Raw genomic sequence first — 27,872 nt, 5'->3', positions numbered from 1 at the left:
CATCTTTTCATTCACTCACAGTTGTATCCTCAAACCCACCCCATTTGAACAACTGTCTCTTTCAGGAAGTGTTCACCCATCAATAAATAATTATGCCACGGGTTGGCTAGTCCATAATAACAACAAACTATGACAGGTATCGAATTGTAGGCGATTTTAATTTTCATGTGGATACCCATTGTGACCTGAAAGCAAGAAAATTCCTGAATTTACTGCAGTCTTTTGATCTGATTCAGCATGTCAGCCAGCCCACGCATAAGGGAGGCCACACATTGGATTTAGCGATTTCTGTGGGTCAGACCATTATTTTGTCCACTCCAAGATCCAACTTCGCCTGCATCACGCCAATCGGAAAACTCAACCCGCCTTCACCTTGATTGGAAGTGCTTACTAGACCCCATTCATAAGGAAGAATTTCAAATCATATTAGGCAATCGATTCTAGCAACTACTCCCAACCATCCAAGAACAGTAAGGTGACGAACAATGCCTTTTCCAGCATGATGGAGCACCATGCCATAAGGCACAAATGATAACTAAGTGGCTTGGGGAAAAAAAACATTGAAATTCTGGGTCCATGGCCAAGAAACTCCCCAGTACTTAATCCCATTGAGAACTTATGGTTAATCCTCAAGAGGTGGGTTGACAAACAAAACTCCACAAATTCTGACAAACTCCAAGTATTTATTATGCAAGAATGGGCTGCCATCAGACAGGATTTGGCTCAGAAGCTGATTGACAGCATACCATAATTGCAGAGGTCTTGAAAAAGAAGGACCAACACTGCAAATATTGACTCTTTGCATAAACTTAATGTACAGGGTGGTACAGATCTAACAATGCAACTTTTAATGCAATGCAATGATTGCAAAGTTAGATCTGGACCACCATATGCCCGTCAATGCCAATAGGGACTCTGCTCTGTTGGGCCCTTAAGCAAGGCCCTTAACCTGCAATTGCTGAGCGCTTTGAGTAGTGAGAAAAGCGCTATATAAATGCAAAAAATTATTAAAAATTATTATTATAATTGTCAATAAAAGCCTTTCAAACTTATGAAATGCTTGTAATTATACTTCAGTATACCATAGAAACATCTGACAAAAAGGCTAGTTGGGACCTTAAGTGAGATGTACTAAACTTACTAAATAAATTTAAACTAAACTTAATTTTCCTTTATTTTCTGTTATTGAAAAGACCCAAATACAAAATGAATCCAGTATGTGCCTTTTTTGCTTTCTTCCAAAAATAAGATGATGCAATAAAAAGAAATGTACAGAGATAGCAGTTTTGTTCTTAAGCATTTCAGTCGGTTTGAAACCTAGCAGACACAAGAATAGAGACTGTTAACTATCAAAAAAAAAATTTACAGTATGAATCTAGTTTACGATCATCATTCATTAAACCATCAAAAAATAAGTCTTCTGTACTTTTATGTTATTGGAAACTCGAATCCACCAGTGAATACTGAATACTCTTATACAACCGGATGACTATGCTTTTTTCTTGGACAGTACTGTTGCAGATAATAAAAGCAGAAACAGCATACAACACAAAAATACAGTGGTTATAACAAGATGCTGTTCATACAGGTTAAAATTCGTAATGGTAAAATTCTGTTCCTCATATATGTCTATACAATTTTCTACAATTTTTATCACTGCAGTCACCAGTCCTCTACATGGAAAATTACTGAATTGGTCTGTCAGGAAATTGTACACCAAGAAATTGCAATTTGTCATAAGCGATTTTAAATACAACAAATTTTAAATAAGTTCATAATCTCCTCTTGGGGAAGTCAGATTTTATCTCTTGTGAAACTATGGGAACAAGGGGGAGAAACAATGTTCAGTTAACAATTACAACCTTGTCTAAAAATAAAAGGTATGTTGTTGAATTCTCATTAGTAAATCGTTGGGAGTAAAGACATATCAATGCAAACGTTTTGGCTCTGGACACATCTTCTGGAAAATTACAAACTGGCTCTTCAAGTAATTGCATTGCAAAAAAAGAATATATGTAACAAGTAAAATTTGGACCATATTTTATATTTTCTTATTGCCCATCTGGCTTTAAAAGCATGAACCTCTCCTTCGATCAAACAGTCGAACATTCAAGATCAATGTAGGCAAATTAATGATAAAAAAAAAAAATCATTGATTAATTGATATTGAACTTTTGTTAAATTACTTCGATATGACAGTTAAGCAGCATTGGTCAAGTGGTTAGCATGTTGAACATTCAATCAAATGGTTGAATGTTTACAATCAATGTACACAAGCTAATTTTTTTTTTTTTAATTTAACAATTTTTCATCACTTATATGCAAATTTAGTGAAATACTCTTTTCAATGATTTGGCAATATGGGCTCTGGGAATAAAGTGTTGGGATTTTCTAAGAAAGGTTCAATTCACCAACAGACAAATGCACATTTCCAGTACTTCACATGTGTAAGGTTTCAAATGTGGTTAGGATTTTCTGAAATAAGAAATGAACAAGAATGAATGTTACGTGTCACTTTAAGATTGTAAGTTCATTTTTACTCTCTCGCTACTGTCATTTCTGTCAAATCACTTTCCCACCTAAGCCAAAATTTCTGTAACATGTAAAAAAAATTTTAAGTGACACGATTTTATTAAAAAATTCACTTTAAAGTAAAAAGTAAATGTTTTTCTTGTACTAAGATTTTGTTGGTCATATGCGACCAAAAATAAAATTATGTGGCACCCACAAAGAAATTAATTTAATTCAATTAAAATGCATAGATTCGGTAAAATGAAATTTCTAACCAGCTTAAATATGGAAAGAAAATGACATCATATAAAACTTGATTAAAATATGTAGGATAATGGTTATAATTGGAGAAATGATTTGATTCCAGCCTGTCGCTAATGGCATTTCTGTCTAATCACCTTCCCCCCCAAGTCAAGGTTTTTGTGACGTGCCGAGGACTGTGTGGCATTAGGATTGTAAAATATCTATTAAAAAATGTAATTGACATGCTTTTATTCAAAAATGCACAAAGTTTTTTTTCCTCTTGTACTAATTCTTTATTAGCTTGCTATTTTCTCTAAGTCAAGTAGTATGTTTTTTTCTGGGATTAAACATTCTCTGAGATGGTTTCCTAAACTTAGTTTACAAGATTACAAGATTTACAAGATTACATCTTGCCTGAAGAAGGGGCCTGAGTTGCCTCGAAAGCTTGCATATTGTAATCTTTTTTAGTTAGCCAATAAAAGGTGTCATTTTGCTTGGCTTTTCTCTAAGCTTAGTTACAGAAGACATTTAATCTTAGATCTTGATCAATTGCTATTCTTTACATTTTAAGCTTTTCCGACCTCCTTGTGTGCCTTGTTGCTTCTAAGTCTACACTAACCATTTTTGATTTTAGCAAATAATATTTATTATAATAACTATATTTCGCATGGAATAGGTATATAAGGATAAAGATCTGGCTTTCCCCTTTTAATTAATGTGTCTGGCAGATTTTATTGATTTGTGTATATACTGCACTGTATAATGATGATTTATTATACGTTTTATTTCAGGCGAATGAGAGTGATATAATAAGATATCTATTGGACATTTACTTTATGACTCAGACCTTGGTACCATTCTGGCCATTCTTGTGTAGGTTTTCTTATTGAAACGATTAAATATGTAATAGGTTACTTTCATAGTTTCTAGGAAAAGAACTCATTTACAACAATGCACCACAAGCTTACTATACAAGTTAGCTGTAGCAAAATACTGTATTCAGCAGTTTTATCTTTGAGTATGTACAACTGTGAGGTCGGAGCTGACTGTTGGTATTTACAACAGTTGTTTAAGTCTAATTGCACAAAAAAGAAAAAAGTCTTCCAACCTTACCAGCTATTCTTATATCACAAGCCAATGCCATTTCTAGGCCTCCTCCTAAGGCAACACCATCTACAGCAGCAATTGTTGGCACAGGAAGAGTACCTGTAAAAAGTATAATAAAAGGGAATTAAAATCATTAAAGGAACTGTAAACAATAAACATTTACACAGTAAAATATACGTAACAAAAAAAGGTATTAACAAACAATAGTCATCCCCCCAAGTTGAAGAAAGAATAACAAGGCTTACTAAGGTAATGGTTTCATGCATCTCACAGCATAAGTCACAGTTTAATTCTAATTATCATCATCTGCGTCACTGGTAACATTCAACAAAACAAATGTGAAGGAGAGATTTACATGCCAGTTCTAAACTGTTATAGTAGGTCATTCAGTCAAGCAATATCATACAGAGAAGACCAGTCAAAACATCTATTATTGACTAAATGATAAAATAGTGTTATTCTTTTGACTCACCTACAATGTATACATTCTATATAATAAACTTTAAATGCAGTGATAGGAATGTTTATGAACCGTTTGTATTTTTTTAATTTCTGAATGTGTGGCTCCTAAAATGTGATTTGATCTTCATCTTTGACATAATAGATAAAAACAGTCCAATGAAACAAACAGCACACAAAAATATAATTCTGTCATGTCAATATTAACTGCAACAATTACAGGGGCTGAAGGATATCCCAGAAACAGTGAGTGCAAGCATAACCAACTATGGACTTGGGGTATTACACAATCCACTCAATCAGATCTTTTGTGAAAAAAAAAAACAGAGGTGGAAAAAATCCAAATTGAAACTGTGTGTACAGGGTATATGGGATTCAAAAGTAATCATTTAATCTTAATAATATTCCTTAAATATTCAATGTCAAAAATTCTAAACAATACAAACTTCCTTTTAGCAGCAAAAACTGAAACCAAACAATTTTTGTAGCAACAGTGCAACATTTACAAAGGTATTCTATTCCATTTCTGTTTAGAGGACTACTCCAGTTCAATTCGGTTTCTGCAATGTCTTGAGAAGATGGCATGCTTTAGATCCTTCCACAAAATTTCTATAGGACTGTACTTAGGACTCTGACTTGAATATTCCGAAACACATTTTCATTTGTTTAACCTTGATTTACTGTTGTGTGAGGTCATTGTAATGCTGCATGGTTCATTTTTTTTTTTTTTTTTTTAACTGCAGATCACAAAGTTTCCTCATATTACTTGACTTCATTGTTCCCTCAGGGACTGGATGCACCAAAACCAGTCACCTACCACAGTGCTTGCTCCAAAGTATTTCACAGACAAGGGATGAGGTTTGGTGTTGGTATACAGATTTTGTTTTTCTCCCCAAATACTGTGTACTTTATCAAAAATCTCTCTCACCTGTCCACATAACATTTCATTATTAGTATTGTGATAGAAAAATATAGTCTTTAGAAAACATGACATGGGCAACAAGTTTCTAAAGTTATTTTCTACAAGGCAGCCAGCCTCCTATTGACACCATGCACATTCAGATCATTTCACACTGCATTTATGTAGGTATGGAGGTTACCAATTGCAAGAGTTGCCTGCACATCATTAGCTATCAACCTGAGCTCTTTATCACCTTTCTTGAGCACAACGCTATATATATATATTTTTTTTTTAAATGGAGAGGGTCATTATCTAGTGGATTGGATTTACTTTATTATCATTCCAACCATACAAGATGGAGTACATAGCTGAATGAAATTGTGTTTCTGTAGGCTCAATGTACAAAAGCAAATATAGACAAGAGCACGTTATACAGTACATCAGACAGACAGACTTAACAGACCTCAAAGAAAGAAAATATATGTATAATCCAACAGACAAATTAGTGAATAGCTGTAAAGTGTTCAAGTGACAAAAAACATTACAATAATGCACAGAAATAACAGCATTTTAGGAGATGTGCGATTCTGAATATATAGGTTCAAACAGCCTGTGTTCAGGAATTTAACAGTCCCAGCAGGTCAGGATGTTGATTGTCGTTAGTGGGAGTTCAGAAGTCCTATAGCCTGTTGGAAGAAAATCCTACCGAGTCTAGCAGTCTTGCACTGCAAAATGCGGTAGCGTTTGACATAGGGCAAAAAATTTGAACAGTCCATCCATGGGCTGGGTGGGTGGGGTCTCTGATCTATCTTCTATCTTAGTAGATCTCATAAGGCAGCATGACAAGTACAGACCATGTATAGACTGGAGGGTGGCTCTGATCACTACTTCTGCCACCTTCTATCAAACTTATCAAACCTATCCCTGAAGATGATCTCATCAACTGCAAACTGGCTCCAAATATCCTCTTTCTTCAACAGTGATATACTTTTCCATTCTCAACTTTCAATATTTAAACAATATATATGATAAACATCACAATGAACAAAATTCTGAGTTCTATATGATGGCCCTCATGACTCTGAGCTAGATTAAGTGGGTTGGATCATGGTTGAAATATTTTAATTGCTTTAAAGGTATCCTCTCATCCTCTAACCCATTTCATCAAATTTCGGAATGTGGCGGTCCAAAGGCTTCATTTGCAGCATCAGGTCCCAAGCAGGAAATTGCTCTGTATAGGGCTCTATCATGTACAAATCCACACATACCCACGGAGGTCAATTTGGAATTGGCATTCAGAATGTATTTATTTACTTATAAGAACATGATGAATCTCTAATTAACAAAAACATTTATTTATATAGCACATTTTCATATAAATGGTGTAGCTCAAAATGCTTTACAAGATGAAGGAAGAAAAGTTTACAGTATATGAAACAAAAATAACATTATTCATTGTTACTAAGTATAGCCTAAAGTAAGATCAGATGGCTGCAAGGACAGAAAAATTTTGGACAGAATTTGGTTGAACCATCAGAAATTGTTGTTAGCTAGTTTTCATCATACTTATTAAATCTCTAACTATGTATGTGTCTGCATTAGGATATCATGTTTATTATATTTTGGTTCTGGGACCAATAGGTTTTTTTTCTTTGAATGTTCCTGTTACAAGATTCAACTCTGAAGCATACAATTCAAATCTATTTGAACAACTTTAACTCTGTTTAGCTCAAAACATGAAAAATGCCATTGCTGAAAATCATTTTGAGTTTTTCCTTTGTGATATATTATTATATATATAAATATTATTGTGCTAAGAAGTCAGGCACATTAGTTAGGCATCGCCGTGAGTGGAAGCCTTTCCAGCAGCTCCGTGTAGGACTTTATCTTCTTTATCTTTCTACCTTTTTCTCTATCTCTCTGATCACTCCTACCACTTTCTTTTATGTGGACTCGTTTCCTGGACACTTTTTTTTACTACTTGGACATGCATTTTTACACGCCGAGACTCATCTATTCAGGTAGTCAACTTCTAGCACTGAGAACAAAGGCCCGTGCCAGTGTGGTTCCCTATTTACCTGACGAGGTAAGAAGGCCGTATCGTGGCAGCAGAGCCGGTGCTAAGCTAAACACTAAGCGTCTAGCGAGGAAGTGGTGATACAAGCCTTCGGTGCCTTCTGTCATTCTGGGAAATGTGAACTCACTACCAAATAAGATCGATGAACTGGCTGCACTGGTGAAAAATGTCAGGACCTACAGAGAATGCAGTTTGTTGTGTTTTTGAGGAATGTGGCTAACAACTAGCATCCCAGATGCTAATGTAGAGCTACCCGGGTTTAGCACAGTTAGAGCGCACAGAGACGCAAATACCTGCGGGAAGCAGAAAGGAGGAGGACTCGCTCTCTATGTGAACACAAGGTGGTGCAACTCTGGACATGTAAATGTCAAAATCTCCACTTGCTGCAGGGACATCGAACTGTTGGCCATAAGTCTGCGTCCCTATGACTTGCCCAGAGAGTTTGGACACATCATTGTTGTTATTGTTTACATCCCTCCTCACGCAGACGTGGAGATAGCAGGTGACATCATCCATTCTGCTGTTGCTAAACTACAAACACAGCACACCGAGGCACTTGTGCTAATCTCTGGAGATTTTAGCCATGCAACGCTAGACAAAACATTAGCTGCCTTCTCCGAGTATGTGGATTGTAACACCCGGGGAAATAGGATTATTGACCTACTGTATGCAAACATTAAGGACACATACAGCGCCACCCCGCTGCCTGCGCTTGGGAAATCAGATCATAACCTGGTTCTGCTTCAGCCTCAATACAAACCAAGAGTGAGGGAGCTACCTACAACCACACGCTCATTCAGGAAGTGGTCCCCTGAGGCAGAGCAGGCTCTGAAAGACTGCTTTGGAACTACAGACTGGGATATCCTGCAGGGGACACATAGTGACAACATTGAGGAGGTTGTTGACTGCACTACTGACTACATCAACTTCTATATGCATATAGTTCCAGTAAGAACAGTACGCTGCTATGCTAACAACAAGCCATGGATTACAAGTGACATCAATGGCCTTTTGAACCAAAAGAAAGGGGCTTTTAAAGGCGGTGATCACCATAAGCTCAAGCTCGTGCAGAAGGAACTCAGAGTCCAGCTCAATGCAGCGTAGTAGCAGTACAGGAAAAAACTGGAGCAAAAGTTGCAGAATAACAGCATGAAGGAAGTGTGGGATGGGATGAAGATCATCACTGGCTGCAGCTCGAAGCGGGGTGCCTCCATCGAGAGAGACAGGGAGACAGCAAACCTGATGAACAACTTTTTTAGCACGTTTGACCACCCTAACCCACTCTCACTCTCACCTCAGAGTACTGTATTTGTATCCACCCATCCTTCTGCTGATACCAGCATAGGAGAGGGAGAGAGTTTTCCCCCACCCACAATTACAGCAGCCCAGGTAAGCAGAGAGCGGAATAGACTTCGTGCCAGCAAAGCAGTGGGTCCAGATGGATTATCACCTTGACTGTTGAAGGCCTGTGCGCTGGAGCTGGGGAGTCCTCTACAGCGCATCTTCAACCTGAGCCTAGAACAGGGGAGAGTCCGAGGCTATGAAAAACATCTTGCATCACTCCAGTCCCAAAAGGTATCACGTCCTAGTGAGCTGAATGACTTCAGGCCTGTAGTCCTGATGTCACATGTGATGAAGACCATGGAGCGGCTGCTGCTTCACCACCTGAGGCCACAGGTCCACCACGCCCTCAACCCTCTGCAGTTTGCATACCTGGAGAAGGTGGGAGCGGAGGATGCCATCATCTATATGCTACACCGATTCCTCTCCCACTTGGACAGAGGCAGAGGAGCGGATTTATGAATTATGTTTCTGGACTTCTCCAGCACCTTCAACATCATCAAACCTCTGCTCCTTAGGGACAAGCGGACAGAGATGTGAGTAGATTCATACCTGGTGGTATGGATCGTGAACTATCTTACAGACAGACCTCAGTATGTGCGTCTTGGGAACTGCAGGTCTGACATTGTGGTCAGCAGCAGAGGAGCGCCGCAGGGGACTGTGCTTTCTCCGGTCCTGTTCAGCCTATATACATCGGATTTCCAATACAACTCTGAGTACTGCCACGTGCAAAAGTTCGCTGACGACACTGCTATCGTGGGCTGCATCAGGAGTGGGCAGGAGGAGGAGTATAGGAACCTAATCAAGGACTTTGTTAAATGGTGCGACTCAAACCACCTACAACTGAACACCAGCAAAACCAAAGAGCTGGTGGTGTATTTTTTGGAGGCCCAGGCCCCTCACGGACCCGTGATTATCAGAGGTGACTATGTGCAGAGGGTACAGACCTATAAATACCTGGGAGTGCAGCTGGATGATAAACTGGACCGGACTGCCAATACTGATGCTCTGTGCAAGAGAGGACAAAGCCAATTATACTTCCTTAGAAGGCTGGCGTCTTTCAACATCTGCAATAAAATGCAGCAGATGTTCTATCAGACGGTTGTGGCGAGCGCCCTCTTCTACGTGGTGGTGTGCTGGGGAGGCAGCATAAAGAAGAGGGACGCCTCACGCATGGACAAACTGGTAAGGAAGGCAGGCTCTATTGTAGGCACGGAGTTGGACAGTTTGACATCTGTGGCGGAGCAACGGACGCTGAGCACCTCCCCCACATTATGCGACTCTTCAATTTCATCGGGGTGGGGAGGTGTGGTAAACGGTAACATTGTACAAAGTTATTGTCTGTTATACCTGCCTCGCACTCTCCACCTTGCACTTTTTAACTTGCACTGTGTTTTTAATCACTCTTTAATTAATATTGCTTTTTATCAGTATGCTGCTGCTGCTGCTGGAGTATGTGAATTTCCCCTTAGATAGATACTTTATTAATCCCCAGCTATCTATCTATATGCATAACCTATTAAATGTCATAGGAATGTTTTGCTCAGGAAGCCCCTTCCACAGTTAAAATTCACGTTAAATGAGTTGGTCAGCTTCAGTTTATTTTTTGCATAACATTCAACATTGAGTGCAGGAAAAGAACGCTGTAACAAGTTCACAGACAAAAATATAGCAACAAACTTCACAAGCTACTAATTAAATAAAAAATGTAGGTAGGCTAAAAATACATAGTAAAATCAACCAATTTCAAACTGAATGACATGAAAAGATCAAAACAATATACAGGGTGTCCCAAAAGTCACTATACACTTCCTTTATTCTATTTCGTTCCAGGAATCATTCGGAGAGACTGAAGCCATCAGCATGACAACTTAGGCTTTGCAGTTTTTGTAAGTGTATTATACCCTTAACCATGATCCCCCACCCCCCCCCCCCCCCCACTTTGCCAGGTTAGTCAGAGATTTCCTGAACATCAAGTTTCTTGACTGATGGATCAGTCGAAGGGGCTCCTCGAATGGGCTCAGTTTTCCCCAGACCTTACATCTTGTGACTTTTTTTGTGGGGCTATATCAAAAGCAAGGTGTATGCCACTAAGCCCCGTAACCTGTCACAGCTTGAGGAAAGAATCTGCACGGCCTGCAGCGAGGTCAGGGAAGAGATGCTGCAAAATGTCAGAGAGGCTTGCATCCGAAGGTGGCTTTAAATAACCACAACCACAGGGGGACTAATGCTCTCATGGGCAAGGACAGTGAAATTTGGAAAGGTGTGACTGTGTGCAGGTCACACTTTGTCTATAACAAAAGCCACATTCAAGCATAAATAAACCAGGCCATAGGTCAATGAATGATTTCATATTTGTGTCATCAGATCCACGACCATATGTCTTAAACACTCGGGTTAAGAGATGGGCTGAGTTGTCAACTGATTATTACCAGATTGTAAGGTGGATCAGATGATGAAGAAAGATGCTATAAAGACTGGGTTAGACCCAAATGAATAGTGAGAGTGTGCTGAAAATGTTTGGCAGATTCCCCCATCTGGGAGATCTTCAAATCGTACCTTTAAACAAATTTCTCTTGCATTTCAAGGGAGGCAGGGGAGACTGAATCGAATGGGCCATGTTCTGTGACTCCACTGCTGTCAAAAGGTCACTAGTGTCTGTTGAAGTGATAATCCCTAAACCTGGTGGTGGATGCCATCAGACTCTAAGAGGAGGGTTTTTCAAGCTTCTCAGGTAGAGAAAAGCCAAGCAGAGCACAACAATGGCATTTTTAGAAGGAAAAACTCGGTTGTTGGAGGAATTCAAGGAGGCCGTGGTAGTTTACTTTTGGTCAGCCTTGAAATGATTCTGGTAAATTATCAGGCAAGTTTGGAGGGAAAAGCCTTGCCTTACCCATACGGTTATAGCAGGGATGGACTGCTGCTGACGTCACCCGGAGATACAGTCAGATAGTAGAAGAACCCTTTTTTGGACCTCCTAAATCCTACTAATTCACCTTTCATTGAGGAAGCAGTCTCAGGGGACTCGGAGGAGGACTCACCCATCACTAAAGCTGAAGTCACTGAGGTAGTATAAAAAAAAAAAAAAAAAAAAAAAAAACCTCACTGGCCAGTCTCCAGGAATACATGATATTTGCCCAGAGTTCTTAAAGGCTCTGGCTCACATGCCTCTTTCACAATAGCGTGAAGGTCAGAGACAATGCCTGGCCTCAGGATTGGCAAACTGAGATGGTGGTACCCATCTTTAAGAAAGACGACCAGAGGGTGTACTCCAACCTTAGGGGGAAATCACCCCACTGAACCACTCTAGGAAGGTATACTGTAGGGTTCTGGAAAGGAGGATCCAGCTGTTGGTCAAGCTTCAGACTCAGGAGGAACAATATAGAATTCATTCTGGGCACAGAACAATAGAGCAGTTTTTTGCCCTAGAAAAGATTCTGGAAGGTTCATGAATGTTTGACCAACCAGTCTACATGTGTTTTGTGGACACAGATAAAGCATCTGACTGTGTCCCTTGAGTTGTCCTGTGGGGTGTTTTTCGAGAGATGGAGTAACAGGCCCACTGTTGTTGGCTATTTGGCTCCTGTAGAACTGATACAAAAGCTTGGTTCACATTGCTGGCAGAAAGTCAGCATCATTCCCAGTGGGTGTAGGACTCTGCCAGGACTGCCCTTTGTCCCCAGTTATGTTCATAATTTTTATGGACAGAATTTCTAGGCACAGCCAAGAAGTGATGGGTGTCCAGTTCAGTGGCCTCAGGATCACATATCTGTTTTTTGAGGATAATGGGGTCCTGTTGGCTTAATCAGGCTGTGTTCCCCGGTCCCTCTTGGATATCTGTGAGCCACATTACACTTAAGGCTGGTTTATACACTTCATGCATTCGCACAGGGTGCAAGGGACAAACAACAAAAACGACATATGACTTGGAGATGCATGCTAGAAAATATTTCTAAGTACACAACATGGTTGAGGCACCAGCCGTGAATTCCATATGGTGAATTTCAAGGACAGGCTGATTACGTTTGTTCCAGAATGATGAATGATGGGCTGAATATGACGCGACAGGTCATCAAAACGCAAGGAAGACATGCAAAACATTTGAAATTCATCTGCCCATCATGTCTAAATTATTATGAAAATATCTGTGCCCCGTGGAATTCAGTGTCCCTTTTGATTTGGTGCAGGCACACTAAGGTGTGATTGTCATGAATTTTTTCATGTTCAAACATCTTTGCATGCTGTTTCTCTTTTGGTTTAACGCATGCTCAATGAAAAACGCCAGCCTGTCTGTCAGTAAACATGCAGGCACAGCCGTCTGCCTGATGTTTCCTCATGCACAGCAATGTGGTGCATCTGTGTGTTAAAGTTGCAGGTGTACTACATGTTATTGTCATTTTATTGGGACGCTGTGTGATTAACGGTGGATAATAAACTTTGTTAAAATGGTATCGCTAAATGCCAGTTTGTTAGTTGTTATTTCAGTCATTTTTGCATGCACACTATATATTCATTTATCAATAAATTTTTCAATGTGAGCTCATCAACAAAGAAACATGAAAAATAAGATTTAGGAAAAAATTAATACTAATTATATAATTAATAATTCTTTACTCAACACTCAATAACTCTGTACAAATACATTTTAAAGACAAATTGTTAGAATAAATGTCCTAATCCACTTTCACACCATACATGGTGCCTTTCTCTTAAACATTTACTCAAATATTTTTCAAGGGGAAAAAAAAAATTTAAATAGAATAGGCTTTGTTATGGAACTTAAATTTCACCGCTGTCCATTAAAGGATCTTATTTTCACAGAAGGTATCATTATCCTATAAAACTCTTTTTCCTGTATATTACATGCATAGCTGATCATGGAAGATTAAAACTGATCGAACTGTGAAAACTGTGTAGTTAAACTGCTGCACAGTATCTTTAATAAGCCTATCAGACAATCTTCAAGAGCATGTTTATCTCTACTGTGCCCCTCCACCCCTTCCACCAGAGGGTACACTCATTTCCACATTGCCACTGCTGAGCATTTGCTTCAGAAATGCATGCTCCTGTCAGCTGCTTGGAAAATCAAAACTGTATAGCTGAAGAAAGTCTTCTATAGAACTTTCATAATTAATGTGCCTCTCCATTACATTGATTGGAAGGGACACTCATTTCCTCAGCTCAGCCTTACGTCATTGAAATGCTCTTCTGTTTACAAAATGAACACTGGATGGCTAAAATTGAGCTAAACCTACAGTGCAGTTACAGGATGCACCTGAGCTCAATTTTGAGCTTCATGGCAAAGGCTGTGAATACTTATGTACACGTGATTTCTCAGTTTTTTTATTTTTAATAAATTTGCAAAAACCTCAAGTAAACTTTTTTCACGTTGTCATTATGGGGTGTTGTGTGTAGAATTCTGAGGAAAAAAATGAATTTAATCCATTTTGGAATAAGGCTGTAACATAACAAAATGTGGAAAAAGTGATGCGCTGTGAATACTTTCCGGATGCACTGTATTTAAAAAAATCTAAGAAGACTTTGGTCATTTTTTTCTCTCCACTGTGCCCTTTTGTCCTATCCACTGCAAGGTAAAGTTATTGCCCCAGCTGGAGCAGGGTCATAGAAATGTGTACCCCCTGTCTGCTGCTTACAAATGGACAACAGACAGCTAGCTAATATTCTTCAAAAACGTTATACAACCTTTTATCACCTTCATGTCTACTGTGGCCTTCTGTCTCATCCACGGGGGGTTGTAGGGGGGGTTGATTAGGTACTGATTTTCACAGCTGGAGCAGAGCTGTAGAAACACCTGCCCCCTGCTTTCTTTAATTTTGCCTCAAGGCGCAGCAGCTATTGGCAGTTGTGTTCTCACAAATCAATAGGATATCAGACAGACCATTAAGGAAAGAAAAGTTGCAGGAGTTTCTGCAGTACACTGGGCTAGAATCATTTGCTCAGAATAAAAATGTGGTGCCCCGGGATAACACACAGATCTCAGACAGACTGGAAAATAAAAGGCAGGGAAAGTCAGTGAGTAGTATCAATACAACCAGCAACCCCGCGATTCTCGAAAGAATTGCAAATCCAAGAATAGCAATCACTTTCTGTTCCCTCCGATATTTGGAGGGATGAAATATCATGGAGGGTGGGTGCGTCCTGGGAAATGTCATTTAATTAAAAAAACATATTTGTACTAAAGCGGTTTCTTTTTGGAGTTGTGACTCATCTGGTTCTGGTGTTTCAGAAGCGTGTTGTAGGCACCTTCGTTTATTGTTTTTATCCATGTAGTCCCTTTTTTGTTTTTCTATGGCTGTGTCATCAGGGAGACGTCGTTTGCTGACGGCGGCGGATTCGCGTGCTGAAGTGACCATGGCGGCGGATCCGGGCATGGAGAGCTACATTACTAAATGAAGTTGGTATATGCGGTGGTGTGGGCGGTCGCGTTCGGGCGGCTGTACAACCTGCGTGCACGCTTTACGTCAGGTTTAGTTCACAGGTCATAGCCATGGTAAAGTTTTCATTTAATTAAATAAACATGTTTGTACTAAAGCGGTTTCTTTGTGTGGGCGCCTTCATTCATTGTTTTTATCCATACGAGCTCGTTTACAGGTCGTAGCCATACGGGCTCGTGTTTGTATTACTAATCGTTGAGCTCCTTCCATTTGGAGCCGTGAATCCTTTGCCTATGCTGTGTCAGAAGTGCGTTGTGGGCGCGTTCATTCATTTTGTTTATCCATACGGGCTCGTTTTGTATTTCCGTTAGTTGAGCTCTTTCATTGTGGAGCCGTGACATCTTTGCTTCTGGTGTGTCTGAAGCGCATCGTAGGAGCCTCCGTGTATTGTTTTTATCCATGCAGTCTCGTCTTTGTTGTTCTGTGGCTGTGTCGTTAGGTAGAAGTCGTTTACTGTTAGGAAGCATACTCCAACTTACATACACTGACTGCTGGCATAGTGGATTAGAGCAGGTGTAGTTTACAGGTTGTGGTGTTTGGGCGCCACGCACTGACTCTGGGAACTACGGGCTCGGTTTTGTATTACAAATCGTCGAGCTCTGTCCATTTGGAGCCGTGACTCCTTTGCCTCTGCTGACACCGACTGTTGGCACAGTGGATTAGAGCAAGTTTAGTTTACAGGTTGTGTTGTTTGTGCGCCACCTACTGACTCTGGGAAGCCGCTGGGTTTGCCTCTGTGGCGCTGCGGCGCAGTGCGCATGCGCTTCGGTGCATCTGCCGTGCATAAATTAAACTGTCGTTTAGTAATATAGATATCCAACTCAAAGGCGCAAGTCTCACCAACATTAGACATAATCTTCAACTGCATGCTGAGAAAACAGCGGAGGTTAGAGTCAAGGAACTGGAAAGCCAGTTTGTAAATATGAGGGGTAATCACAGCAAGAAAGCTAACATGGGTCTGAGATCATAAGTTGCTTCTCATTCTTCTGTCATGATTCATGGCCAGATGATTTAAACACTTTTGGAGAAAATGAGATTGACACTTTAATTAAACGGTACCAAGAAGTCCTATTGAAGAATGCATATGATGTCAAGGCTATACAAATGGAAGAGATTGTTAAAAATTCTGATTAAAGGCTGATTCTCAGAAAAGTGTTACAACAATTTCTTGTTAAGTCTTACTGACAAAAGAGTTTTATTGTACCGATTTCCACAATAATAAACATCTTGTTGAGATCCTGCTTTTTCTGCCAATTTCATCAGCTCAGTGTGAATGCGGTTTTTCATTACAGAACAGAATGAAACCAAAGTATGAAACCCACTCAATGTCTTAACCTTGGAGGATTTAGTCAAAATCAGCAAAGAAAGTCCATCTTGAGCAGTATAATCCTGAACCATGTGTCAAACACTGGCTCACTTCAATCAAGAAGAAAAGAAGACCACATTACATTGGACAGCCCTCTGATACGGACATTCTGAAGGTCAGTGATATGAGAGTCTGAGTAAAATACCCTGTGCTTAATGACTGTACACAGATTGAAAGCTATAATGACATTCTGTTACATTTCAAATAATTGCCACATACAACAGCACTAAAACAGTGGCTGCACATTTTTGACATTTCTTAAGGTCAGATCTATCCAGGTAAGCTGAAACTGTTAGTTCAACACTCTGTGTATACATAACAGACCTGAAAATCACATAAGTTTTAAAAAAATGCTCCAAGCAGATTTACTTCACAGAAGTAAGCAGGAGAAAAAAAAAATGTAATAAAGCTGACAGCATGCATCAGTTGGAATCACCAACAGTATGACCTGGAGCTCCACCATTTAAATCGGCAGCTGCAGGGAAACCAATAGAAACAGTAGGTCTGCCAAAGTCACATAAATTCCAGCTAGCTCAACAACAGAGAGTTATCCTTCAAAGGACAGTGCCTAAAACAGTGACATAGAGAGCATTAATCCACTGGGTGGGAATTGGCAAGCACTGGTACGGTGCTAAAACATAAATTTAGTATTGCAGAAAAGGAAATGAGGAAAACGAAGGAAGGACTAAAAATGTTAAGTGCAGTTGAAATACAGCTGATTTGGAGCATTACTATTATCAATTATAATAAGTGTGGCAAAAGTTACTTGTTCAGGTATCTGACTAAAAGTGTTCATCCTATAACAGGCCCACGTCATTTGATACAATACTAGTTAAAGACTCAACATCCTGTACAACAAAATATTGCAAAAAAAATGAAGTCCACATGCAAGAGCCCATTTTTTCACTTTTTATGTACACCTGTCTTTTCTATACTCAGATTTGTGGCCTCATCCCCCACTCTGCACATACCTTCTCATAATGATGCCATATCCTTGTATTTTCCTTTCATAGCTTCTTGCATTGTGGGAGTACCATAGCAACTGCATAGTTGGTTTAAGCAAAATTGTAAATATCCCCACTTTAAAAAATTAGATGCAAATATGTATTGACTACTATACCAAATAAAATTAATGAAAAGCAGCACAGATGCATTTAGCTCAAACAGTGCATCATTTCAAAGATCCAGGGAGAACAAACCGATAATGCCTGCATTATCCATCCATCCATTTTCCAACCCGCTGAATCCGAACACAGGGTCACGGGGATCTGCTGGAGCCAATCCCAGCCAACACAGGGCACAAGGCAGGAAACAATCCTGGGCAGGGTGCCAACCCACGGCAGGCCTGTATTATTACGCCCCTTATATTACTTGTTATAATGAGCCCTATGCTGTCAGTCCACCCCTAGAATAAAATGTCACAATATCTCAAAGTACTAAACCACGTAACATTACTTAACGAATTATAGACTGTAAAACAAGAAATGCACAAAAAGACCTATTTGCCGTAAGTAATCCCAACTGATCCTTCCATCTTATTCATAAGTACCTCTGTATTTGCATTTGTATGCAGTCCCTGCTGAGTTGTGCACAACAGTTCAAAACTCTTTGCCCTCAAAGTTACTATAAGGTTGTCACTATGACACAACGAACAAAAAATACATCACCAAGCACCAAGCTATTTGAAAGAACAGGCATTCAGGATACCTCACACACCACAACTTGCAGTATCCCAAGTTCTCAATAATGTTGCTTCTTTTGATCATAACAGTTCTCTGCTTGCCCTGAACACCTCTTAGCCACTATATCCGCCAATCACGCTACCTTTGCTAGACAATCATCCATTGTCAGGTATATTATATTTAAAGATATTTTTTCAAAGCACACGCAGAATTTGTGAGGTAAAAACAATTACCTTGTTTGGCAACCTAAACATAAACTTATCTTAAGCTATATTGCCATAATGCAGTGATTTTATTTAAGATTAATATTGAACACTGAGCTTTACCTGATATTTCAATTAAACTTTGCTACAATTAAGACTTCCAAGTTATCTTTTAATCAATTCACAGCGAAGACATATACAAACATTTAAAGAGAGGAAAAAATTAATCAAGTGATTCATCTGATAAGGATGGCATATTTCCTCAAACATGAGGTCTCTAAACTAATACAACTTTTAACTCACACAGCACTCAAGCAAAGATCACTTTGCTAACATAAAATGTCAAGAATGTTTTTTTTTTCATGCGAAATAAAAGCATAAATTGCATGCAAATCAGCATGTAACAGAATGGAGATTTATGGCACTCTAACACCAAAATAAACACATAAAACATACAGATAGAACACTGTCCTGGACACAGCCTTTCACACACTATGCAGGGGCAGAAACAAGTAAAACTATTTTCAAAATCAGATGATTAGTACTATGGATCGTGAAAGGCGTGATCTGTGAATGAAGCATGATGCATAACAGAACTCTGAAAAATCAATATTTTTTTTTTGTCACATCTTAAGGAAAGTAAACAACAGATGCTAAATTACTGGTCTGACTGAAGCTACAGCATTCTATCTGGGAGTTGGAGAATTAATGTAAACTAATGCTTACACATAAAGCAGGTCATACGTTAGACTTAGTAATTACTAAAGGACTAAAAGTTGATATAAAGCAGGTCATTGATACGGGTCTATCAGACCATTTTCTTCTACTTTTTAATATAGAAATAATGATAGAAAACACTCATGAGAAGCATATTGTTAAAAAACGCTTCTTTGACTCATCAGCAACTTTAAAACTTACAAACATTCTAACCAATCAGTCCGTTTATAGTGCCAACTATAATAGCGAGGAGAATGTAAATAGTAAGGTGGAAAGATTTAATACTAAAGTGAGGGCTGCTGTTGACTTAGTTGCACCTGAAAAGACAGTTAAAAAATCTTCTAGCATTGTTATACCATGGAAGACCCAAAGAGTGTCTGATTTAAAGAGAACATGCCATAGAGCTGAGCGTAAATGGAGGAAAACTAAACTATTGACTATGAAATATTAAAAGTTATAATAACAGAATACAATAACACAGTCCATCTTGAGAGGCGCTGCTATTTCTCTAAGATTATAAATAACAATGCTAGTAATCCCAGAGTTTTATTCTCGACGATTGATCGTCGGTTAAACCCAGGTAACTCAAAGGAATGCCTCCTAAGTACTTCCAGTAAAACCTGTGAGGCTATCGCTGTATTTTTCAATCAAAAAATTAATGATATTAGAAATAACATAGTATATCTCCCCAACACTAAGGATCCTCCTAAACCCCACTACTCCATAATAAACAAATTAAAGTCTTTCACTAGGATAGATTTACCTGATTTACATAAAATAATTTCTCAAATGAAACCCTCCACCTGTGCCCTTGACCCAATACCAACAAATTTTTTCAAAGAAGTATCGGGCGTGCTTATTGATAATGTTCTTGACATAGTAAATTCGTCATTAGATACAGGGGTCTTCCCAGACTGTCTTAAGACTGCGGTAGTTAAACCCCTACTTAAGAAAAATAATCTCGACCCCTCTGCTCTTGAAAATTATAGACCCATCTCTAACCTGCCTTTCTTAAGTAAAATTCTAGAGAAGGCAGTCATTATACAGTTAAATGAGCACCTCAATAAACATGCTATTCTTGATAAATTTCAGTCAGGTTTTAGAACAAATCACAGCACAGAAACTGCACTCGTTAAAGTAGTAAATGACTTGAGGGTAAATGCAGACAGAGGCCATTTATCTGTTCTCATCCTCTTAGATCTGAGTGCCGCATTTGACACCATTGATCATAATATTCTTAAGAATCGCCTTAGTCAATGGGTGGGCCTCTCTGGCAGTGTCTTAAATTGGTTTGAATCCTACCTGGCAGGGAGAAAATTCTTTGTTAGTTGTGGTAATTATAACTCAAAGACACATGAAATTCTATATGGTGTTCCACAAGGCTCTATCCTGGGTCCGCTGCTCTTCTCAATCTACATACTTCCATTAGGTCAGATTATCTCGGGACATAACGTGAGCTACCACAGCTATGCTGATGACACACAGCTGTATGTATCAATAGCACCTGATGACCCCAAATCTCTTGATTCGCTAACACAATGTCTAACCTGTATCTCAGAATGGATGAATAGTAACTTTCTCAAATTAAATAAAGAAAAAAACGAAATCTTAGTGATTGGCAATAATGGATACAATGAGGCTATTAGAAATAAACTGGATGCATTAGGATTAAAAGTCAAATCGAAGGTAAAAAGCTTAGGGGTAACCGTTGATTGTAATCTGAATTTTAAATCGCATATTAATCAGATCACTAGGACAGCATTTTTTCACCTAAGAAACATAGCAAAAGTTAGAACTCTTATATCATCGAAAGATGCAGAGAAATTAGTTCATGCGTTTGTTTTCAGTCGGCTAGATTACTGTAACGCACTCCTCTCAGGACTACCCAAAAAAGACATCAATTGTTTGCAATTAGTGCAGAATGCAGCTGCTAGAATCCTCACCAGGAAAAGAAAATCCGAACACATTTCTCCAGTTTTGATGTCACTACACTGGTTACCTGTGTCATTCAGAATTGACTTTAAAATTCTGCTTATGGTTTATAAAGCTTTAAATAATCTCGCCCCGTCTTATATATCGGAATGTCTGACACCTTATATTCCAAATCGTAACCTCAGATCCTCAACTGAGTGTCTCCTTAGAATTCCAAGAGCAAAATTTAAAAGAAGTGGTGAGGCGGCCTTCTGCTGTTATGCACCTAAAATCTGGAATAGCCTGCCAGTAGGAATTCGCCAGGCTAATACAGTGGAGCACTTTAAAAAACTACTGAAAACACATTATTTTAACATGGCCTTCTCATAACTTCACTGTAATTTAATCCTGATACTCTGTATATCCAATTCATTATAATAACTAGGGATGCACCGATCCCGATACCAGTATCTGGTATCGGCCTCGATACCACATTTTCTAAAGTACTCGTACTCGTTAAAAGTCCCCCGATACCGGGGACCGATACCACGGTCTGAGAAATGTCTATGTTTGAGCGGCGTGTAAGGGGTTAATCACAGGCGCCGAGTGCCCGCCCCAGGGCCCCGGCTGCAGCTCAGAGCGGGGAGAAGGCGAGGCGAGACATGTCAGCCGTGTGTAGGGTTGCCACCCGTCCTTTAAAATACGGAATCGTCCCGTATTTGAGAATGAAATTGCGCGTCCCGTTTTGAATCAATACGGGACGGGTTTTGTCCCGTATTTTTTTTATCATTTTTTTTTAAAGCAGCGTCTCATGCAAATCATCCCCCACGTATTTTATGAAGATGCCTCCTTTCCTACTTTTGATTGGGTAATACGGGATGTGGCCCCCGCTGCAGTATGCGTCCCTTATTTTTTTGTATTAAAAGTGGTAACCCTAGACGTGTGGAACTATTTCAAAGTGAATGAAGACGACAAAACAAAAGCGGACTGCAAATTGTGCTCAGCGAAATTGTCCAGAGGAGGCTCAAAAGGTAGCGCATTTAACACAAGTAATTTAATCAAGCACCTAAAATCCCAACACGACAACGAGTACAAAGAGTTTACCCACGCTTCTAAACCAACACAACCCACGCTGCAGCAAACTCTTGCAAGACGAGAGAAAATGTCCAGAGACAATCCACGTGCTGTGAAAATAACACAGGCAATTATCGAGTACATTGCATTGAGTGACCAGCCACTCTCGGAGGTAGAAAATGTGGGATTCCTGCGTCTCCTCCATGTTCTGGAGCCCAGATATGATGTCCCAAGCCGCCGCTACATGACTGACACGGAGCTGCCTAAACTACACGACTCCGTGAAAAAACATATCCACAGCCTACTGCAAGCCTCCTCTGCGTTTAGTTTCACCACGGATATTTTAACAAGCAGTGTTAGCCCCGTGTCGCTAATTAGCCTAACCTCCCAGTGGATAGACGAGAGTTTCACGCCGCAACGAGCCATATTACATGCAAAACAATTCCGCGGCTCGCACACCAGCTAGGCTATAGCGCATGTGTTTGAGGAAATGCCCCAGACATGGGGTATACCTAATCATGTTTTTATTAAGTACTCGGTATCGGCAAGTACTGAAATGCAAGTACTCGTACTCGTTTTCCAAAAAAGTGGTATCGGTGCATCCCTAATAATAACTATTCATTCAAAATCTGTACTAACCCCTACTCTCTCTTCTGTTTCCTTTTCTGGTGTCCTGTTGGTGGTGGCGTGTGCCACCACCATCTACCCAAAGCACCATGATGATCCAACAATGATGGATGGATGGATTAAAAGCCAGAAGTCTGTATGACCATCAGCATCAAGTGACTCTGTGAAAACCCGAACTACAAAGAGGACTATTTCATTTATGTTAGGTAGAATGCCCAGAGGGGACTGGGCAGTCTCGTGGCCTGGAACCCCTACAGATTTTATTTTTTTCTCCAGCCTTCTGGAGTTTTTTTTTGTTTTTTCTGTCCACCCTGGCCATCGGACCTTACTCCTTTCTATGTTAACTAATGTTGTCTTATTTTAATTTCTTATTTGTCTTTTATTCATTATGTAAAGCACTTTGAGCTACTTTTTGTATGAAAATGTGCTATATAAATAAATGTTGTTGTTGTTGCCTATAAAAGGCAGTAAAATAAAAATAATTGCCTGTAAATATAAGAGACTGCATCACTTCGATCATTTTGATCAAGAGCTAGAAAGGTATTTTCAAAAATATCTAATTACAATAAAACAGAAAAGAAAAGCTGCAAAAGAAATTAAAGGTTATCATTAAAAAATAAAAACCAGACCAAGGATGCTGTAAACTGTAACTATGAAACAAGCATTCAAAAGTTAAAAGAGAAAATGAAACAAGGCTTTAGAGATGCACAAGAAAATGTTAACAAAAATGTAAAAAAAATACATAAATACCTGCTTACTTGCAAAATAAGAAGAAATAAAAAAAGAAGTGTAATGCCTCAGGCAGAAATGAAAAGGAACTATACCTGTATGCTTAAAAATTTTTTAAACCAAAGAATCAGGTGTGCTTGTAGCAGTGTTTGTGTTAAAAGATAAGCAAAAATCCTCAGGGGGTGATGGGATTGTTTTTCAAAGAAAAGAAAGTGATTTGAAATGGTTAGTCAAATTTCGTTTATCACTTTTGATTGGTAATCTGAAAAATGGAAAGAAGCCAATGGCATCAAAGGTGACTTTTACAAAAGTAAATTTTAAATTGTTTTTATGTACAGACATACAGTACATTCTGTTACTAGCAAACCTGAGAAATTTCCAGATGACATTCAAGTTCAAGAGTGCAGCAAAAGAAATTCAAACACACCTTGGAAATTTCTAAACTGTGTAAAAACTTGTAAAATGCAGTTTAATGTAGAAAAGTGCAAAATGTTATATACAGGCAAAAGCTACAATCAATAAGAGATACAAGCTAGGAAATACTGACGTACAAGAAAGAACCATAGAAAATAATTTAGGGGGTTTCATATCAATTAAAAAGGCAAATAAAATGTAAAATTATATTGTAAAAATATAAATCAAGCGAAGTCATATTCAAGCTCAAAATGTTTTAAACGATATCTGGAGTCTACACCATTCAGCTGCAACATTAAAAACACCTGCCTAATGTTTTGTAGGTGACCCTTGTACTACCAAAACAGGTCTGACTTGTCGAGGCATGGCTTCCACAAGTCTGTGGTATCTGCTCCAGGATGTCTGCTGTAGATTCTTCAAGCTGGAGTCTCCGTCGAGGGGACTCGTCTTTCCAGCACACCCCTTAGATTCTTGCTCAGATTGAAATCTGGGGAATTTGAAGGCCAAGTCAACACCTTGAGCTCTCTGTCATGTTCCTTAAATCATTCCTGAACAATTTTTGCAGTGTGGCAGCCACATTATTCTTCTAAATGAAGCCACTGTCATCAGAAAATACAGTTGCCATGAAGTGGTGTATATGGTCTGTAACAGTCTTTAGGTGGGTGGTAAATGTCAAAGCAACATCCGCAAGAATGCCAAGACCCAAGATTTCCTTGCAGAACACTGCCCTGAGCATCACATTGTCTCTACCGGCTTGCCTTCTTCCCATAGTACATGCAACCTGCTGCCAACTCTTTCCAAAATGAATGATGCACAACCATGAAGACATCCACATGATCTAAAGGAAAAGGCCATCTTCTTCCATTGCTCCATGGTCCAGTTCTGATGCTTACATGACTCACTATAAGCGTGTTATGAGGTGGAAAGGGGTCAGCATGGGCACTCTGACCAGTCTGAGGCAACACAGCCCCATTCCTGGCAAACTGGGAGGCTGCGTGTGTCCCGATACCTTTCTTTCATCACCAGCATTAATTTTGTCAGCAATTTGTGTGATGATGATTACTCTGTGGGATTCAACCAGTCAGACTAGCATTCACTTCCCAAATGCATCAATGAGTCTTTGGTGCCCATGACTCTGTCAGTAATTCATCAGCTGTCCTTCCTTGGACCACTTTTGGTAGATAATAATCACTGTATACTGGGACATCTCGCAATACTTGCCATTTTGGAAATGCTCTAGTCATCTAGCCATCAAAATTTGGCCCTTGTCAAAGTCGTTCAGATCCTTACACTTGCTCATTTTCACCTTCAAGAACTGACTGTTCACTTGATGCCTAATATTCAGTATCTTATCCCTAAAGAGGTGCCACTGTAACAAGTTAATCAATGTTACTCACTTCACCGGTCAGTGGTTTTAATGTTGTGGCTGATCAGTGCATTGTGAAGTTTTCGTCACCGTATTATAAAAGAGAAGACATAGCAGCTCTGAAAGCAGTCAAAAGAAGAACAAACAAGTGCATTTCTGGAATAAAGTGCATATACTACTCTAACAGGCTCAGGGAATTCAACTCCTTTAATCTCTTAGTTGTGAACAAAGAAGCCTGTATAAGTACCAATCTAGGCATTCTGAAATTGTCAAAATGTATCAGTAGACAATGATGTTCATCCAGCTGAACTGTTTCAATTAAACAGTCAATCACTCACTTAAGGACAATTGAAACTCAATGAAATAGGTGGAAATTAAGAGAACATGCCTATAAGAAATAAGAAAGGAAGCATTTCTCCACATAAACAGTCATGGGTATATGGAATAAACTACCAGGTGAAGCAATGGAAGTGGAAATTTTCACAACTTTTAAAAACTATTTGAATGTAATTGTGGAGCAATGCATTTAACAGCTACAAAAATAATTTTGATGGTGATAATTGTCTTCTCTCGTTTGTCAAAAGTCTTTTGTTCTTGTGCTACCATGATACATCTCAAATGTTACAGTATTTCAACAGTACATTATTACAGCTAATAGTTAAATTAGTCTTATTCAAGCTGTTATGAACAAAGAGTAAAAAAGGTCCAAAATCTTTCTGTCAAAACCTATCTTTGGTACTCTTTCAACTTGCAATACTAAAATGCCTTTCTTCTGTTTCAGTACTCTTCTTGAAACGCTGCTATTATCAAACTGTCTATCTTCCAGTTTTACCAAGAAGACAGAAATCCACATGTACACAGCATTGCCTGCAGCATGTATGCCAGCAAAGCCTGCATTCTGAAAAGTTTTCATAAAAGAGGTAATGCCATAATAAAGCAGCAATGATATTTACAAAATACCATCTATCCATCCAACCTCTTCCGCTTATCCGAGATTGGGTCGCGGGGGCAGCAGCTTGAGCAGAGATGCCCAGACTTCCCTCTCCCCGGCCACTTCTTCTAGCTCTTCCAGGAGAATCACGAGGTGTTCCCAAGGCCAGCCGGGAGACATAGTCCCTCCAGCGTGTCCTGGGTCTTTCCCAGGGCCTCCTCCCGGTTGGACATGCCCGGAACACCTCACCAGGGAGGCGTCCAGGAGGCATCCTGATCAGATGCCCAAGTCACCTCATGTGACTCCTCTCAATACGGAGGAGCAGCGGCTCTACTCTGAGCCCCTCCAGAATGACTGAGCTTCTCACCCTCTCTTTAAGGGAAAGCCCAGACACCCTGTGGAGGAAACTCATTTCAGTCGCTTGTATTCATGATCTCGTTCTTTCGGTCACTACCCATAGCTCATGACCATAGGTGAGGGTAGGAACATAGATCGACTGGTAAATTGAGAGCTTTGCCTTATGGCTCAGCTACTTTCTCACCACGACAGACCGATGTAGAGCCCACATCACTGCGGACGCCGCACCGATCCACCTGTCAACCTCACGCTCCATTCTTCCCTCACTCATGAACAAGACCCCGAGATACTTGAACTCCACCACTTGGGGCAGGATCTCGCTCCCAACCCTGAGAGGGCACTCCATCCTTTTCCAGCTGAGGACCATGGTCTCGGATTTGGAGGTACTGATTCCCATCCCAGCCGCTTCACACTCCGCTGCGAACCAATCTAGAGAGAGCTGAAGATCACGGCCTGAAGAAGCAAACAGGACAAAATCATCTGCAAAAAGCAGGGACCCAATCCTGAGTCCACCAAACCGTACCCCCTCAACACCCTGGCTGCGCCTAGAAATTCTGTCCATAAAAGTTATGAACAGAATCGGTGACAAAGGGCAGCCCTGGCGGAGTCCAACTCTCACTGGAAATGGGTTCGACTTACTGCCGGCAATGCAGACCAAGCTCTGACACCGGTTATACAGGGACCGAACAGCCCTTATCAGGGGGTCCGGTACCCCATAAAGGATTCCCTGAGGGACACGGTCGAACACCTTTTCCAAGTCCACAAAATACATGTACTGGTTGGGCAAACTCCCATGCACCCTCCAGGACCCTGCTAAGGGTGTAGAGCTGGTCCACTGTTCCGCGACCAGAACGAAAACCACACTGTTCCTCCTGAATCAGAGGTTCGACTATCCGACGGACCCTCCTCTCCAGAACCCCCGAATAGACTTTTCCAGGGAGGCCGAGGAGTGTGATCCCTCTGTAGTTGGAACACACCTTCCGGTCCCCCTTCTTAAAGAGGGGGACCACCACCCCAGTCTGCCAATCCAGAGGCACTGTTCCCGATGCCCATGCGATGTTGCAGAGACGTGTCAACCAAGACAGTCCTACAACATCCAGAGCCTTGAGGAACTCCGGGTGTATCTCATCCACCCCCGGGGCCCTGACACTAAAGAGTTTTTTGACCACCTCGGTGACCTCAGTCCCAGAGATGGGGGAGCCCACCTCCGAGTCCCCAGGCTCTGCTTCCTCATTGGAAGGCATGTTAGTGGGATTGAGGAGGTCTTCAAAGTACTCGCCCCACCGACCCACTACGTCCCGAGTCGAGGTCAGCAGTGCACCATCTCCACCATATATAGTGTTGACACTGCACTGCTTCCCCCTCCTGAGACTAAGGACAGGGGACCAGAATCTCCTCAAA

The 27,872-nt window shown here is 40.1% G+C and overlaps 1 protein-coding gene across 1 annotated transcript in view; it reads right to left on the bottom strand.

The window, feature by feature from the left end:
• auh (AU RNA binding protein/enoyl-CoA hydratase) overlaps positions 1-27,872 on the bottom strand; it is a 208,128-nt gene that overhangs the window by 136,737 nt on the left and 43,519 nt on the right. The window contains exon 5 of the mRNA XM_028804872.2: positions 3,868-3,960. Within this exon, the coding sequence (XP_028660705.1) occupies positions 3,868-3,960 (93 nt within the window). The remainder of the gene's footprint in view (positions 1-3,867; positions 3,961-27,872) is intronic.

The sequence above is a fragment of the Erpetoichthys calabaricus genome, chromosome 7, assembly GCF_900747795.2.
Source record: "Erpetoichthys calabaricus chromosome 7, fErpCal1.3, whole genome shotgun sequence".
Taxonomy (NCBI): Eukaryota; Metazoa; Chordata; class Cladistia; order Polypteriformes; family Polypteridae; genus Erpetoichthys; species Erpetoichthys calabaricus.
The sequence above is the reverse complement of the archived record's forward strand: the minus strand, read 5'-3'. Positions and strand labels throughout refer to the sequence as shown.